The following is a 19,001-nucleotide window of genomic DNA, read 5'->3' as shown; positions in this document are numbered from 1 at the left end:
TCTGAATCGTGAGTACATTGGTTCACCAACCAATCCAGAATATTGTGCTACAAGAACTAATTTGGTTACATGATGAAATCAGCTCCGTAATGCCTTAAAGCACTTGAGCCTATGGAAAATCAGTTGATAGTGAAAGACTTTTGTGGCATGTGAGTGCAATGTGTCATTGAATACATTTGAACATGCTCAACAGTATTAGAATGCCTAATTAATCTATTTGAAATTAGTGTTTTCAATGGTTACACCTCAAAAAGGGCGTAACTTCAAATTTCGCCTATTTTCTCATTAAATACTGCACCAAGAGGTTACAAATAACTAAACAAACCAACTTTAAACCAAATTTTGATGGTATATTTCTTCTGGTAATCACGGCCAATGAAAATCCGTTCAAATATCTCAGATTTCCTTTGAATTAGTAGACTTATACAATAAAAAGGGCGTAACTGCAAAACGGGCCCTACGATTTTTTTGAAATTTTGCCCAGACATGCAGCTTAGCTATAGAAATCGACTGGTGAGCACAGAATTGATGGATATTTTTTCTAATAATAACGGTCAGGGGAGCACCGTGGTAATGTTTCCGGATGCTGAACACAAAGCGGCAAAAACGTTTGTACACTGTTAAAAATAATGAAAATTACTGTGGACGTAATTCTGGTTATGACTGAATGACACATGATGTAATTGATGGAACGACACAAAGATGTGTCCATGAAGATTTATTGAACAAAAAATGTAATTTTACATGCTAAAGGACACGAAAACGATAGAACTGTGATCGACATTTCCCGAATCAGACACAAACGTGTTTTAAATTCGACACAAATTTATGTCATTCGGCTCGCTTCTTTTATGTGCATCCTAAAAGACGTAAATCACATGATTTTTTCGTAGTGTGTATGTGCTCAGGTTGTCCGTAAGAGAAAAGGGGAACAGATTTCCTTCCATTCTACGTTTTCATCTAAATTAATCAAAATAAATTGGTGTTTGTACGTCACGGCAGAACAGGATAACACGCTGATAAATTTTCCGAAATATTGTTTGGAGTGTGGAGGCTTTGTATGAAAAAAAGGAGAAAAGAAAAGTGTAAACATAGAAAAACAATCATGATTTGAAGAAGAGAAGGAAATCTTAACACCATTGACTGAATTCAATTGCTGATTTGAGATCAATATGCGTTAAATAACTATCCTAGATATCAATTAGTTGTTCGAATTTAGTGTTAAACGCGCTCAGTGTGCTTTCACTGATATGGAAACAGGTTTCATGTGTGCATGATTACAATGCTTTAAGATGCATCAAACACTATCATAACATAGGAAGAGAATTTCTCGCGCATTGAAACATTGCTTTTAAAATAGATCGTCTCGCATAAATCCCCGTTGTAAAATATATTCGTTCTTGTACCACACCACACAGGGCCAGGGTACAGTTGCTGTACGATGAACGTCGGTTCAACTCCCAACCATAAAATGTGATGTGGACGAAATGATAAATCACGTTCCAAAAGGTTTTCTCCGGAGGAATGGAAAAAGCGGGTTGCACTTCTCTTGGAGATTTCAACATTTTTCAATCAATGCTGCCCTTTCCTTGCTGGATTGGCAAAAATATGTTTTCGATATGGCGAAAAGTAATACAGAAGGAAGAGCTTATGGCGATCCGTTCCAAAGCTAGAACGATTAAATTGTGCTTAAATCGATTTTCGAAAGGCAAACACTTTTTTTAGCATGTGGTGTGCGTGTGTGGGAAGCAAAAGAGAAAAGGGATCGTTTGAATGTGCACCACTTAAAACGTCATTAGGATATGGGTTAGGGTGGTCTATCCTTGAAAAAGAAATATCTAAAATCAAACAATTTAAAGCTTAATTTTTATTCCTACAGAATGCACATATGGAAAACGATATAATGCAGTGCTGAATAAGCTTAATGTTGTACAAAAATGGGAGTGGTAACAGTAAGAAGGCCAGAAAGCTGAAAATTAAAATCTTCTTGGTATATTTACGTCTCCTAGAAAGTTGGCTCACCCTAATGTCGATTCACGGGAAGGAAGAACCCACCGCAAATTAAACTGAATTTATTATCATAGATGTGGTGGACGAACAGAATTTTAAATTAATGCTGAAGACGGTCTGTTATATCTAAGCAATGCTTGCCTTATTCGTTACTTTTCTAAGGAAGCAACATAAAATCCATGTTCAGGGAGCTTCGTGGTCAATATAATGTCATTTTTCTCTTACTTTATTAACGATATGTTTAGTCCTGGGCTAGTTCATTTTGAGAATAGCGGCTTCACTTCCCTTTCGTTAGTAGTCTTCACAATAACCTATGCAGAAGAACTGCTAATTACTAAGCTAAAGAATTTTACCGTTGCATTGAAACTTTTCGATAAACTCTTTTGTATTGATCGGTCTTCTTCGATTAATGAAATTTGTTAGAAAATTACATGAATTGAATACACGTAGCAATCACGACCATCAGAAGTAAAAATGGCTAAGAGAACTCAAGAAAAATACAAAAAATATATGTAATTTCTGAACCAATTCACTAATTTCGTTATGTTTTCTTCTATTCTCTCCCCATCACAGAACCATGCCCATGGACCCAATGGACGACATCGAGCTTCGCTCCGTTCAGATGCAGTACCCCAACCAGCGGGGTTCGATCGTGGGCCAGTGCGACCTGCGGCGAGTTCCCACGGACAAAGGCGACATTCTGGTCGCGGTGCAGGGCGATACAACGAAACCTGGCATCGTTACATACCACGATCTGGGACTGAACTGTAAGTTTTGAGTTTTCAAAGTCTATATTGTTGAAATTTGTTTCGAGAGTTTGGACATTCGCGATTTTCAACCAAAAACGTACAATTTTCCTTTCGGATAGCAATCGAAATCCATTTGTTTCATTTCTGTCTACAACGTCAAAGTCAAAAATTTTCCACGTTCTAAAAATAACTAAAATCGTTACCTGGAATCCCTTTCCTTCAAAATGTTATTTTAATTATGATTAAATATAGATCTCAGACCCTCAACGTAATAAAATTATAACGAATCGCGTAGGATCGTTCCTCAGCGAAGAAAATTATTTCAGCCGAAAAAATAACTTTTTCCTATCCCTATGATAGCAGCCAACAGTAAGAACGGCATGACCCGTCTTCGCTTCGGCTAAAAGGAGCAACCTGTCTTTATCAACACCCGTACGTTTCGTTACGTTGTCAAGTACACATCTAAGTGTAATTTAATTTCCTCGAGTTCTTCTCCCCAAAGCTCGTCCAATCAGCCGTGGCAAGAAGGAAACATTTTCAATTTAGTTACAAATGATGCTCACTTTAAACCAGCCTCTGTCGTACCGTTTTGTCACAAATTTCGAACTTGACTTATATTCCGAGCATTCAACATATCATAGATAATCAATTCTTCTATGATTTGAGTTCTTTAATTCAAAATTTGTGACAGTACCAATTCTTGCCCTTCTAATCGCAACTGTCTAGGATACGAGTTATGTTCGAAATTTAAGACAAAACGGTACTCACGAAACACTCATCCGGCACTTTGTCACCATCTCTTTCAGATGCATCGAGTTTTGCCGGATTTTTCAACTTCCCATCGATGCGTGCCCTGCTGGATAACTTCTGTGTCTACCATGTGAACGCCCCTGGACAGGAAGAGGGAGCCCCCACCTTCCCGGAAGAGTAAGTGTGCCCAAATGCTTCGAAACGTCAAAAGCCGGAGTCAAAACCAAACCGCAAATTATGTTACGCGGTTTGAAGCATGCTCTCTCTGCATAAGTGCATTTGATGTGGTTTGAATTTTAGAGTCTACTTATGACGAATTCCAGGCAAAATGAGAAGGTTTTAGCAAAAATCATCTTAAATTTGAAAAGATCGATCATTTATATCAGAATAGGTTCATGGTTCTTAAGTAATCAAACGTTATTATTCCATAAAAAAAATTCATCACATTTATAAACTTATAGGCTCTTTTGAAAAGTTACTCTTGGGTTAAAATGGACGCATTCTTTAAAGAAAACACACTTATTCTACCATACCGACAGCTTTCATCAAATTTAATCCAAATCTAAGATGGTCGAGTTCGGTGATTGATCGATTTGACATGGAATTCGTCTTATCTTAGGTGGTTTTAAACACCATTTCAGAAGAAAATTGTGTTCATGAAAAATTGCTTATGCTGACATTGTTTCATTGTATTTAGTTACGTGTACCCAACGTTCGATGAGCTCGCTTCGCAGCTGCTGTTCGTGATGTCACATTTCAACCTGAAAACGATTATCGGACTTGGAGTTGGAGCTGGTGCCAACATTTTGGCTCGCTTTGCCCTGGCTCACCCGGATAAGGTACGGGCGATTTTTTTGTCCGCCCAAATTGATCCATAAAACTGAATTTTCCGTACTATTTTCGCAGGTTGGAGCTCTTTGCCTAATCAACTGCAGTTCGACGGCTGCCGGCTGGATCGAGTGGGGTTACCAACTCCTGAACTCCCGCAATCTCCGCACCAAGGGTATGACACAGAGCGTGATGGACTATCTGATGTGGCACCACTTCGGGCGGAATCCGGAGGAGCGAAATCTGGACCTGGTGCAGGTGAGTTACCACAAAGGGAAACATTCCACTTGGAAACTCACAAAAACCCCTCATTCCATTGCAGCTGTACAAATCGAACTTTGAGCGTTCGATAAATCCCGTAAACCTGGCTATGTTTATCGATTCGTACATCAAGCGTACCGATCTCAACATTGCCCGAACCCCCTCGGGTACACCACAGACAGGTACTTTACAGAATTTTCTAGAATTACGATTTTGTGCAGAATGGTTTTGATTGATGTTTTACCGTTTATTTTCGGACCGCAGCTGCATCACTGAAAATGCCAGTGCTAAACATTACCGGAGCACTTTCGCCACACATCGATGATACGGTCACCTTCAATGGCAGACTAGCACCCGAGAAGACCAACTGGATGAAGGTATGTGGATTTATTTATTCTAATGTGTTTCTTCTGAATTTCTAATTGTCGTTTCATGATTGACCACAATGGCAACAACGTCATCAAGAAATTGGATTTGGTTGTGGATTTATGAACTCTTTTTGAGCACAATCAAAACAGTAACGAAACCTAGACAAAAGAAGAAATTTTAAGATAATAAATCTTCGAGCTGTTTAGTGGAAAACCTATGAGTAAATCAAAAAACCAAATTAAGTACTATACCATTTCATACCACAAGATTTTGTATCCTTTGACAGATACGTGAATTTCGACATCAACTCTAAGGCCACCTTCAGTGTCGTGTACTAGAGTCGAATCTAGTACACGACACTGAAGACGGCCTTACAGTTTTGGTCTAAATACACGTATCTGTCAAAGGATACTAACTCCACTGGAATTAAATGGTATACTACTAAATTCGGTTTTTCATTTAGTTAGAAATATTAGTTTGGTAATTTCGCTTACACACTACGAAAAAAATATGTTGATTTAATTGTAATCAAAAATTTTAATGACGTAAATTTGACAGTATTTGTACCTAAAACTGCATCTTTCTTGTAAAATAACATTCAATGTGACTAAAAATACATGTGATCAGTGATGTAAACATTCGGCATTTCTCGCGATGTTCGTTTTACTTTCATTGTCAGCAGTGTTGATAGACTCAAATCTCAATCAATACGCTCTCCCGTGAGAGAAATCTCAATAGAGATCTGCTTCGCAAATCTCACGCTTGAGATTTTGATGCAAAATCAACTTAATCAACTCAAACCATAAATGGGACCCAGATAGCCGTAGCGGTAAACGCGCAGCTATTCAGCATGACCAAGCTGAGGGTCGTGGGTTCGAATCCTACCGGTCGAGGATCTTTTCGGGTTGGAAATTTTCTCGACTTCCCAGGGCATAGAGTATCTTCGATATACACATGCAAAAATGGTCATCGGCATAGTAAGCTCTCAGTTAATAACTGTGGAATAACACTAAGCTGAGAAGCAGGCTCTGTCCCAGTGGGGAAGTAAACGCTAGAAAGAAGAAGAATAAAAAAATGATTCAGTCGCACACCCGGCAAAAATTCGTGAAATCCGAATGTTGTTGTTTACGTTAGAAAGGATTACTATAATTTTATCAGACTAACAAGAAATTATTGCCGTGTGTGAGTAAACTGTGGAAATACGAGACAAAGAGTCAAAAAGGTGAGCCATTTCATCCATGATTTTTTGACTACTGAGTTGCATGATTGGAAACTCACGCATGAAAAATCTCAAGCGTGAGTTGTGAGAAATTGAGTTTTTCACAACACTGATTGTAAGCAGTCAATTGATTTGCTCCACTCTTCCGCTACCGTCACCTCTCTCACACAGCAAGACCACTAAAATGAACATTGAGAAACACAAAAACTGTCTAATGAATGTCGTTTGATACGATGACATTTTCATAAATCATTCATGTATACATTTCAAAAACGTTCGACTATAGGCAACAAGAGTAGTTTCAGCTTGTTTTGCCGAATATGACGCCAGTACGGTGCAGATCTTAGTACAATATAAGATAGAAATAAACAAAGCAGATCCGTTTTCTGACAATGCCATCGTGCTCAGCTGCATTTAAGGTGATTATAAAACGAAGCCAAACTTTGAATTTTCAAATGCACAAGACGAGAGTATCTCACAACAGTTCGCGTTGAAAACCAATCAACTTGCTTGTTTGCTGGTGGTGACCAATGGGATAGATTTTTAATGCGGAGGGCTGTTTGGTTCTCGAGTCTTGTGCTCTTGAAAATTGGCTTCGTTCTATAATCACCTTAATTGACATTTTTATTCCGTACTTTCGTTTTAACGCTCGTGTTGTGAATGCTGAAGGCAAAGACTGTGTCATCGAAAACGTGTCGACTGGCGGGTAGGCTTGCAACACTGTTTGTGATCCGAACAATATTTCGAAGACGAAGAGTCCTATAGTGCAGACATTCAGAAATGAACACGATCGAAATCATATTCGCGAGAAAGGTACGCCCAATACTCACCATTAGGTGACTGTTGTGGGCTAAATCAATGCGAGGGTGATTTAATGGCGTATTGATCATCTTAAACATTTATTTGAATCGATATACGGCCACTCGATTTGCCGAGTTGACCTTGCTCAGCGATAATAATGAGTCGTGTTTACTCTAAAAGCAATTCATTATAGTTTTGTAGGCTTATTTTTAGTGTTTAAGCAGTTTTATCAGAACCCTTAACGTTACCTACTTTGTCAGTAGCATGTTCGAAGCTTTGTATTAGATTGATACATCAAGCCTTGATTTTGAAAGGTTTTGAAAGGAACACTTGGAAGTATTTTTGGGGGATTTTTTGTAAGAATATCTAGAGAAATTTGGAAGGAAATTGGGAAGCTTTTCGGAAAAATACCTGCAGGAATTCAACGGAGAATTTCTGGAGAAAATTCCGTAGGAACCTAGAAGAAATGTTCTGAAAAATCTCTAGTACTTCTTGAGCAATTCCCCATGAGAAATTTCTGTACGAATTTATTGCGGAATTCATTTCTGGAGCAATCCCTATCAGTACTTGTGCTTCTGAAGCAATCATCGATTGAATTCTTGAGAAGATCTAAACGAAAATTTCCGGAGAAATTCCTGAAGAAATACTTAGAAGAATGTTTTGAGGAATATATGAAGAAACACCTGGTGGCATTTGAATCTGTATAAAAAATCATAAATATAGAACTCTCAAACTATTGCACTATATGATGATCCGAAAATTTCTATTACTTGATAATTCTGCCAAACTCGTGGAAAAATGAACATCAATTTAACTTCCTGTATAAATTTCCTCTAAATAATTTCTGTTACAATTTTGAGGATATTAAAAACGTGTTAGATAAAGTTCTAAGAAAACATCGCTAACAAAATCATTGAGAATCTGCTGAAAATCTGAGAATTCTTTGAAGTGGTGCCTACAATACAACTTAGGCAGCTTACGGTCGCTCAGACGGTTTGACCAACATTGACTTCGCCCCCAGGTTGATGCTCATGTTAATGCTAAGTTTGACCAAATAGGTCGGCTAAAACCAAACGATTTTGATCTTGGTCCCTCCAGAGATTGTACCAGGAATTCCTACAAGGAATCCACCAGGAATTTCACCAGGAATTCATCCAGGTAATGGGATTCCTAGTGGGCTGAAAATCTCCCTAATAAAGATAATAATAATAATAATAATAATGGGATTCCTTTCAAAGTTCTGCTAGGGATTCCACCAGCAGAGTTTTCATCAGAAGTAATTGTAAGGATTACATAAGGAATTCCTTCAGAGATTCCATCAGGAACTCCATCAACATTTCGTCCAAGAATTCTATCAGAGTACTTCTTAAGGGGTTCCTCCAGCAATTCAATAAGAAGTTTTAGGAATACCTCCAAGGATTCCATAAGGAATTACTCCACGATTTCCATCAGGGGTGTCCGGCCATTTGGCCGAACGCCGTTTGGCCAAACGCCGTTTGACCGAATGCCATTTGGCCGAACGCCATTTGACCGAATGCCATCTGGCCGAACGGGTCGTTTGGTCGAATGCCGTTTGGCCGAATTACTAACAAAAAAATCAAATTGCCTCAACGCTGAATGTGACCCAATAACTAATTAATTTGTTGATTTGTATGATGTGACGAGACGTCATGTTTGTCACTGTATAAGTGCTCTAAGAGAACGATAAAATTGACCCGTTAATTCAGGACAAGACTCTAAGCCAATGGTAGATTCGCGTCTGGTTTACCAACGATGTGCTAGGGTTTCAAGTGTCTTTAATGATTTCATCAGAAATGTGTCCTTCTTTCAAATATAGGCTTTTCTTTCGAGGTATACTGGACGGCACTATCGACAATAATTTAGCTTACAATTCTATTGGGAATTTCGCCTTCTTTAAAACATTGGCAGTTCTTTGTAGTTATACTGATAAAACGATTATTTGCATTACACTTGCTTAAATTTTCATAGGAGATTTTTCCCTCTTTTGCTCATAGGCTGTTCTTTTAGGAATGAAATGTTTTTCATTGTTATAGGAATTGAGACTTTTAATACGTTTATGAACAATCCTATTAAAAAAATATTGTTTAGCACTGGTTTTAAATTAGGTGAGATGTTTTTCTCCACCAGAATTTAGATAGCAACGTGTGAACTGAACTCTGCACTATTGCTTGCATATAGCAAATCGGTGAACACTTACAAAAGAGAAGCTCACGCTTTATTCGTTGTGAAAAGAAGAAGCCAAAAATTATGGTTTTTTTAGTACTAGTGGTCCCGGCAAACTTCGTCTTGCCATCAAGTAGGCTGTTGAACAACGCTTTTGATCGTCCCATATGAAATGACAGTTTTTTTCGCGCTCATTTTTTTCAACTTTCCCGGTGAATATCCTGGGATTTTTATACACACAAACACGTCGGAACCTTGACGAACAAAACTGAGAAAGAATCATTCAAATCCGTTGGCCCGTTCGTAAGCCATTTCGTGACATACAAACACCATTCCATTTTTATTTATATATATAGATGATTAGTATGATTCGAAGGAACAAAGCAACCCGATTCAGCAAAAGTACGACGTTTAGTTTTAGTTACTGTCTTAATCTGACTTCAAACGTGATGCGAAAACCTCTGCTGGCAGCTATTACTGCTAGCAGAGAAGTGAATAATTGTCTACGTTTAGGGTGCTGTTCTTTCAGCAGTAAGCGTTTCACTAAAAAGCTAATTATTTGAATATCAACGATGATTTATCCTTTATTTAAACATAAGCGGAATCAGTTCTTTGAAATCCATTACAAATGCATGCTGACTGTAGTTCATTTTTATTTTCAATTCGGCCAAACGGCATTCGGCCAAATGACCCTTTCGGCCAAATGGCGTTCGGCCAAATGACCCGGAACCCCATCAGGAGTTCCTATAGGGATTTCATCAAGAGTGTCTTCAGGGCTTCCATCAGATACCTTCTGCGGATTTCATCATTAGTTCATCCAGGAATTCCATCAAGGGTTGCTTCTGAGATTTCACCTGGAATTCCTCAAGAGATTCTATCAGGAGTTCCTCTAGAGATTGTATCTGGAGTTTCTCGAGAAATCTGATCAGGATTCCTTCTATGGATTTCATAGGGAGTTTCTCTTGAGATTCCATCAGGAATCTTATCGGAAATCTTACTAGGAATTCATTTAGAGATTTCATCAGGAGTTTATATAGAATTTCCATCAGGAGTTCTTCATTGGAATTTATCAGGAGTTTCTTCAATTATTCCATAAAAAGTTCCTTCAAGAATATCTTTAGAAATACCTCCAAGGATTCCATCAGGATTTCTACCAGGAATTCCATCAGGAGTGCGTATAGGGATTCTATTAGGAGTATCTTTACAGTTTCCATTAGAGTTCTCCTATAGGGGTTCTCTACAATGATCAACCACCCCCCCCCCCCCCCCCCAATGATCCTTCAAGAATATCTTTAGGAATTTCTCCAAGGATGTCATCAAGAGTTCCTTTAGGGATTCTATCAGGAGTGCCTTCAGGGCTTCGATCAATGTTCTTCTGAGGATATTATCAGAAGTTCCTCCAAGGATTCATTGAAAAGTTCCTTCAGAAATTCTATCAGGAGTTCCTTCAGAGATTATATCAGGAGTTCCTCGAGGAATTCCATCTGGATTTCTTCTAGGCATATCATAAGGAATTGCTTAAAGAGTTCTATCAGGAATCTTATAAGCAATTCATCCAGGTATTTCATCAGGAGTTTCTATTCCATCAGGAGCTCTTCAAGGGATTTCATCAGGAGTTCCTTAAATAATATCTTTAGGAGTTCCTCCAAGGATTCCATTGAAAATTCATCCATCGATTCCATCTAGACTGCCCATACTCGCATAACAGTCCCATTTGAATTTTCATCACTTTTTAGTTTTCTTCGTACTTATTATTAGTGTACTTCTTGGTAGCATACCTAAAATTGTATTTTTGTATGGACAAAATGCGAAAAAAATACCAAACTATGTGCGTCCCATATTGAAAGTACCCACATAACAGTCCCACTAGTAGATTACGATGAAATTCAAGCTAACCCTTTCCTGTTATGATTCCTGTAATCTTGCATCGTAGTTATCATTTCAAAAAAAAAAGAAATACTACTATTTTGAGTGTTTTAAGTCACATTTATTCCATAAAAATGTAGTTTTTGCATGACATGACTTGTGATATTAATGGTTGAAACATATTAAGTTTTTAATTCTTGCGAAAGTCTAAACAATAAATAAGATAAACAGCATTCCTCCAAGTCAAAGCTATACCTGTCACATCTCTCATCCTCTAGTCAATTAGTAACGAAATCTTCGCCTCCGGTAGGTTCATCTTCCAACGACGTGGAGTGGAAAGCTTTTCCCACTGGTATCGTTGAAGGGTCAAACTGTGTTTTAGCGATAACTAAAGATGAGAAATAAGAAGGCATATCTTAGAAATTTGTAACAATTTTGCCGAACTCAGGCTTACCAAAGCTTGCCCGATTTTATACCTTGATAGCTATTAGAATTGACTATGTTTCCAACCCAACATAAACGTACTGCTGATGAATCCAAGGTACTATTCATATTGGCTGGCCGCATCACTACCATCTAGCCCAGGAATGTCTTGAACACTGTCACTATCACCACCGTATAGTTTATTGTTTTAAAGGAACTATTGTAATTAAAATATGATAACACTAATTTTAGCAAATTTTAGCAAAAGGAAAAGTGTTTTGGAAGACTTGCCAACAAATGTGTCAAGGTGCGCGATAACAAAGTAAGCGAGTCCCAAGTAATGGGACTGGTATGCGGGTATATTTGCATTTGGTGTGAAAAGTACTCGGATAACGAGTCCCACCTGATATTATCTTGGATTTTTACAGTAAAATAAACTGCATTAACAATATTTTATTTGTTGAGCATTTTCTTATACTGTAATGATAATGTGTTGAGTAATGACACCAGAATTTTATGTTGCCACCTGCGGCGTTACGAAAAATTTTGCAGTAAGGTTCAGATGCGTTTTTCTCGACATGATGATTTTCCTAATGGGACTGTATTGCGAGTATGGGCAGTAGAGTTCCTCCAAAGATTTCACCTAGATTCAATAGCACTATCAGAAGTTCTTCCGGAGATTACATCAGGAGCTCCTCTAGGATTTCCGTCAGAATTATTTTCAGGGATATCACAAGGAGTTTCTCTAAGGATTCTATCAGGAATGTTATCAAGAATTTCATCAGGGATTTCATCAGGCGTTCCAACAAGAATATCTTTAGGAATTCCTCCAAGGATTCCATCAAAAGTTCCTATAGGAATTTTATCAAGTGTACTCTTAAGGTTTTCATTAGAAGTTCTCCTGGAGATTTCATCAGGAGTTCCTCCCGAGATTCCATCAAGAGTTCCTTCGGACATTTCGCCTGGAATCCCTCCAGAGGTTCTATCAGGAGTTCCTCGAGGATTTCCACTCAGAATTATGGCCAGGAATATCAAAAGGAGTTGCTCTAAAGTTGTATCAAGAATCTTATCATAAATTCCTCCAGGGATTTCATAAGAAGTTTCTCCAGAGATTCCATTAGAAGTTTCTTCAGAGATTTCACCTGGAACTTCTCCAGAACTTATGTCAGAAGTTGCTTAATAAAATGCATCAGGATTTCTTTAGGGACTCCATCAGCAATTCCTTAAGGAATCTTATCATTAATTTGTTCAGAAATTTCAACTGGAGTTTCTGTAGAGAGTTTGTCTAGCGATTAGATCAGAAGTTTCTTCAGAGATTCCACCTTGAACACCCTTAGGGCTTATATCAGAAGTTCTTCTAGGGAGTTCATCTGGAGATCTTCTGGGGATTACACCAGAAGTTCTTTTAGGGATTTCATCAGTAGTTTCTTCAGAGATTTAATTAAAAGTTCCTTAACATATTCCACCATGAATTCCTCCGAGAATTTTCTCAACAGTTTATGTAGGAATTTCATCAGGAGTTCCTTCAGAGATTCCACCTGGAAATCCTACAGGGGTTATTTCAGATGTTTCCCTAGAGAATCTATCAGAAGTTTATTCGGATATTGCACCTGGAATTTCTCTAGAGATTGTATCAGAGATTCCTCAAGGAATTCCATCAAGATTTCTTCTTAAAATTTTCAAGGTGTTCCACCAGGCATACCATCAGGAAACCCTCCTGGGATTTCATCAGGAGTTCCAATAAGGATACCTCCAGGAGTTCCTTCAGAGATTCCATTAGGAGTTCCTTCAGGGATTACATCAGAAGTTCTTCTAGGAATTACTGCAGGAGATCCTCTAGGAATTCCACTAGGAGTCCTTCTAGGGATTTTATCAGGAGTTGCTCCGGAGTTTTTATTGAGGGTTTATTCAGAAATTCCAACTGGAATTTCAACAGTAATTCTATCAAGACTTTCTCTTCTCATCAGAAGTTTTTCCAAGGATTCCATCAAAAGATTCTTCTAGGGATTTCATCAGGAGTCTCACACTATATTTCCTTGGGAGTTTCTGTAGGGATTCCATCAGAAATTCTTTCTAGGACTCCATCATGAACACCTTCTAGGGTTCCATCAGATGTTCTGTCAGGAATTCTTAAAAAGGTTGTTTCAGGAATTCCTCTTAGGTTATGTTGGGTTCCATGAGGCCATTAATTACGGATTACTCCCGGAATTTAAAAAGGGATTCTACCGGAATTTTCTTCCAGGCGTTTTTCTATTCTTCAAGGGATTCCGACAGGAATTCTTCAGGATAATTCTCCCAGAATGGTTCAAAGGATGCCTCCCAAAATTCCTCAAGGTTTTTATCTCGGCATTGCTTAAGGAATACCTCTCGGGAAAACTCCAAAGATCTTCAAGGGTTATTAGGAATTCTTTCAGAGATTCCTTCCGGAATTCCGGATTTCTTTCGGAAATCCTAGGTCCAATACCTCGTAGGGTCCCTTCAGAGATACAGAGAAGAATCTTTGAAGGAAAAACTGGAAGAATTAAAAACAACTTATAGAAGCTTTCCTAGAAGAATCCCCGAGAAATAACCTGGGGTAACCTCTCAACAAATTGAAAGCGGGATCTCTAAGGAAATTCCTGGTAGAATCCCTTGTGGAATTTTTTTTTTAACTCTTGCAGTATTTCTTGTGGAAACCCTGAAGGCTTCCTGGTGAGATCCCAGAAAGAACTCCTTGATGAATGTTTGGGGATCTTCTGGGTAGAATCACTGTAAAAGTTCACGGAATAAATCTCTGCATGTATTTCTGTAGGAAATCTTTAGGATTTTCTGGAGGTATTCCTAGCGATATCCCTAGAAGAATAAATGGAATATTTTTGAAAGCAGCAATTCTTGTATGGGGTTTATTTAGAAATCTCTTTAAAAATTTCTACAGGAATTCCTGGTGGAATCGCAGGAAAAAAATCCTCATAGAATTTGTTTAGTAATTCCTGAAGTTTCGCTCGAGGAATTCCTGGATGAATCTTTGGCCGATTTTTCGGTGGAATTCTTGAAGGAAGCATTGGATAAATCACTGCAGAATCCCTTTGGAATTTGTTGGATAAATCCCTGGAGGAATCTGTGGAAAAATAACTAGAAAGAATTGCTGAATTCCTTTTGTAATTCCTGAAGCAACACATGGTGGAATTTAAGGAGGATTCCTAGTAGGATGTCCTGGAAAAAGTCCTGGTGAAATCCTTGGGGGAATTTCTGGTGATGGATCTCCTCTGAGAGCTTCCAAAGACCTTGTTATAAATTTACAGAAAAAATAATCTTGAACTAATTTACCCATGAATCCGAAAAAGATCTTATCAGGAATTAGTCAAGATATAGTCAAGTATTTACCATGAACTTTGTTATAAATCAGATAAGCAAAGCAGAGACTGATTGCACATGTCAATGGTTGCTACTCTTTGATTGATCGGAACAAGTAAGAATTGCACTTCGATCCAAATGAATATGGGAAAGGACTTTCCGCTTACTGTCGAAGTGCACATTTTAGATGATCCAATAACGGCGCTGCCCAAGTCCTTACAGTCAGTTGGAACCGGGAAGGAATGTTAGTATGTAATGATTGTTGCTTCCGAAATCGAGAATACCTCTGCATCTCCACAATCACCACGGGAAGTGTGTCGATTAGTGAGGAAGGGAAAAGATCTGGGAGTCACCTTTGGTGGGTGATGCGATCCATGAATAATAACAACCAAACCGCTTACTTGAGCTTTTCAAAGCGCACTCATGAACTGCGTCATAAGGAGAAGATAAGGAGATTTTATGTCGATTGTTTTGTTCTTATTTGATGATTGATGTCAATAAGAAGCCCAAAAACCGCTTAATCACTTCCCCAATCAATTCCATGGCTTCTTCCTGAGACAAATCTGTTGCGTTTATCTTTGTCGTACCAACTAGCTAGTGCGAAGCAGATTTATTTGCTAATTACCATCCTCAGTATCCAAAAGGTTGCAGAGTGCAAAGTTTTCCCGCCTTAATCATCCGTCTTTCCTTGTTCATGGACAAGTTCCGCACCCATATATTCTTGGTGACACCAAGACTCTGCGCCAGAAAACTTTCCACTTTGCCGGGTCTTGCAAAGCTATACGGCTGATGATTTTCCAACTCTGCTGCAAGTCGACTCCCCAGAAGATTCGTATCCCTTAGTTCAAGTAATTGAGTGCAACGTTCTTCTGCAGCCCTGTGGAAAGCTGTGGAAAGTTTCGATTTTTCTTTATGTGAATCATTATTTTTCCCGTTTGCTGTTTGCAGTTGCGACATGCTGGGTATCGCATTTCATCGCTTTCGGTAAAAGTTTCCGATTGGTGAGAGAAATAAGATATGACGTGACGTACTGTGATAGGTGGAAATTGCTTTTTTTCGTCGTACGTTTACGATTTGCTCAAAAAAGCTGTCGATTGAATTAGGTCTGACTGGAATTTTGAAAGTCATAAGTTGAACATAAGTTTGTTTAAATAGTTTAACGAATGAAGTTTTTGATGCAGAAATATAGAAAAAGTTCATATGCATAGTCTGGCAGAATATCGAGTTGTTTTTTCACGCATGAAATCTATTCTTATTGCAAAGTCTAACACAACTTCCTATGATTAAACAAAATATAACTTATTTTTAATATCTTTCATGAAATTATCAACCAAATGTATTTGACGTACGTTACCACCATCTAATAATCCATTTCCATTCCCCCCTCTAGATCTCTGACTGCGGTCTCGTATTGGAGGAGCAACCCGGCAAGCTGGCCGAGGCGTTCCGATTGTTCCTGCAGGGTGAAGGCTACGGTAAGTGCTAAAATTTCCTCCCTTTTTCCAGTTTAAGAAAATCGTAAAACGAAAAATACCCACGGCAAAAAAAATTGCAAATTGAAAACAACAATATAAGATTGAACTAAAATGCTTAAAACACCTATGAATAGGCTTGACAAAACAAAACAAACAAAAAAGCGAAAATTGAAATGGTAGCCAGTAATAAGTTTGCGCATTTTTATTATACACACATATACATACGCATCAACAAGCATCATCCGTTAGAAAGCAAAATCGTATCAAAATTTTTTTGTGAATATACCTAAATTAGGAATCAAAATTAAGCTTGCTCATTGATCATTCACAGTTTTAGACAAGAAATAGGCTAACTCTCACCTCTCATCGCAATCATCAGTTCCATAGTGACCATACCAGAAAATAGTAGTTAAATTTATAATGATCAGTATTAGGTTACATCAAAATCAAACCCACCTGTCCAAATCAAATGATAGCATTGGTTTCATTATGAATTAATATGATCACTCTGACTGTTTCTAACAATTGTACCGGTGAATTTACCCTTGATGCGTTCAAACTTCTCCTCTATTGCTTATGAAACCAGATCATCAAAAAAACCTTATGTAACTAGAAAAACCAGTAACTAATATAGCTTGGCGCAAAGCTTTTGCTACCGTAGTTTCAGAACCTGCCATTTACTAATAGGTATCGAATATTGTGCAACACTAAAAATCTCAATAAATCAAACCGCAAACGCGAATGAGCTCTCATTCGCTTGCATATAGCGATTAAGATGAATCAAAGATATGAGCTGAGTTTTCAATTACCGTTCCTTCAAAGTCCCTATCGGAAAGGAGTTCATCTCTTTTCTTTTCAAACCGAAGTTCCGTATCGTACCAAACATAGGTGTGCTCGTGTGCGTATTTCTCTTTACGAAGTTTCGAACTAATATGATTTTGAACAAATTTTCGTTGTTTGTGAACCTCTTTTATATCGTGGTGACAGTCTTTTTCAAACTTCCATGGCACGGGTTTTTCGTTAGTTAATCTGTTTATGATTAATTTTGCGTTTAAATTCAGTTTCTTTAGGAGTCAAACTATCAATGCTTTATTATTTTCAAGTATCCATCTCATTCATCCTGCATTACATACGTATTTGGTCGTAATAGAAGTAAGATTGCCATGTGAAGAATGATCAGATAAATTTCCGGTAGTTTCGTAACGAAAACAATCGGGAGAAATGTCGTTATTATTATCAATCAAAACATTTAACTTCCAGATGTTCACATGGGTTTTGCCCGATGGAGATATGAAGAGGACAAGACAAAGGCTCTGTTATGAACATCATTAATTAGTTACAAGTTTTCATAGAGTCCCAAATATGTTTTGGCCAAAATTATAAGCATTTTTCACACCATGCGTGCTTTGTTGACATTTTCGGTAGTTTTCTCCTCTCTCCTCTCTCTTCTCAAGGATGGAAAAAGTTTCCATCAGAATGCATTTGAATTGTCTATAATTGTCTATGATATCCGAATTCATTCTTGCTGTTAAACTGTGTCCCATATAGTTTTTCTCAGGCATAAAAATGTTTTGCAATACTTGAGACATTGTGTACACCTTTTGAGTGTTTTGTAATTGTGGAGTACGTGGTTGAAGCAAGCGTATGAATATCCAAACAATTTTTAATCCAAACATAATAACTGACATCACTTCCAGCAACCGAGAGCAATGCATCCAATTCATAAACAATGTTGACTCAGTGAATTCGCGTTTTGAGCACAAATCGATGAATTTAAGTGATTTTTTGCTCCAAACAGCACGGCGCGAGAAGAATATAGTGTTTCAAGTATCGCACCACATTTTTGAGTTGCTACGATGAGTAGAAACACCATTAAAAGTGCATTTTAGAACGGGCACAAAAAAGCTAGCAAACAACAACACGGTGCGTGACGAAGAAGTGATTCGGTAGTGAGTTATATTTTACAGCACAAATCACAGCAATAACTACGTGTTTGCATTCAAAAACTGGTAAACTGTAATAAACATATTATGGAATGCCTTCAGTTAAGAAACCAATCCTCTACGATAAAGTTAGTAACTCCAACTAATATTTTTTTGTGATCGCTCTCAAAACACTGTGAGAAGTGTGGAGAGAGGGAGCGGAAAGTGGAGGGGGAAGTAACGTGCAATATTAGAGACCATTTTGGTACTCAAGAAACTATATCCTTAATCACTTGCTGAACTACTGGACGAACTGGAAGAACTCTTTCCGGTGGGTAACCGGCTTTAAAGCGATTTTTTGACGTCCCATATAATGGATGGCTTTTATGTGTGCCATAGTCGATCTTTCTTACTAAATGATCGATAGCAGGGAATGCTGTATTAGTTAGTTCAGACGGTCCGAATCTCGTTGGAGCAGCAGGAGTTTGCTGTTGTTTCGGTGTTTTACTGATATAGCCGTTGGCACTGTCAATTGTACAAGCTCAAATGGTAGAGTTCCCGCTTCGGCCATGACCGCATTTATTGGGCTGGTCACAAATGCCCCCGAGGCGTAACGGATCGTTTAGTTGTTGACAGGCACGAGGATTGGAAAAATATCCGGTCCTTCTCGGCTCACTTTTCCAATGCCGTGGGTTTGTTTTGCAGTCACTAAGGCTGAACCGACTTGCAGCATCTTTGTTCGGTTACCTCGTGGAAGTTTAGCTTCTATCATCTGCAGTATCCGCAGTCTGGATTCGCACGAATTATTCAC

The 19,001-nt window shown here is 38.2% G+C and overlaps 1 protein-coding gene across 15 annotated transcripts in view; it reads left to right on the top strand.

Moving 5' to 3' along the window:
- LOC5564541 (protein NDRG3) overlaps nucleotides 1–19,001 on the top strand; it is a 162,987-nt gene that overhangs the window by 124,041 nt on the left and 19,945 nt on the right. For all 15 annotated transcript variants that reach the window (XM_021846952.1, XM_021846951.1, XM_021846950.1 and 12 more), the window contains 7 exons: nucleotides 2,584–2,777; nucleotides 3,566–3,686; nucleotides 4,207–4,348; nucleotides 4,416–4,595; nucleotides 4,660–4,780; nucleotides 4,863–4,975; nucleotides 16,184–16,268. In XM_021846952.1, coding sequence (XP_021702644.1) covers nucleotides 2,584–2,777; nucleotides 3,566–3,686; nucleotides 4,207–4,348; nucleotides 4,416–4,595; nucleotides 4,660–4,780; nucleotides 4,863–4,975; nucleotides 16,184–16,268 — 956 coding nt within the window. The remainder of the gene's footprint in view (nucleotides 1–2,583; nucleotides 2,778–3,565; nucleotides 3,687–4,206; nucleotides 4,349–4,415; nucleotides 4,596–4,659; nucleotides 4,781–4,862; nucleotides 4,976–16,183; nucleotides 16,269–19,001) is intronic.

This window comes from Aedes aegypti, chromosome 2 (genome assembly GCF_002204515.2).
Source record: "Aedes aegypti strain LVP_AGWG chromosome 2, AaegL5.0 Primary Assembly, whole genome shotgun sequence".
In the NCBI taxonomy this organism is placed as follows: domain Eukaryota; kingdom Metazoa; phylum Arthropoda; class Insecta; order Diptera; family Culicidae; genus Aedes; species Aedes aegypti.
The sequence above is the reverse complement of the archived record's forward strand: the minus strand, read 5'-3'. Positions and strand labels throughout refer to the sequence as shown.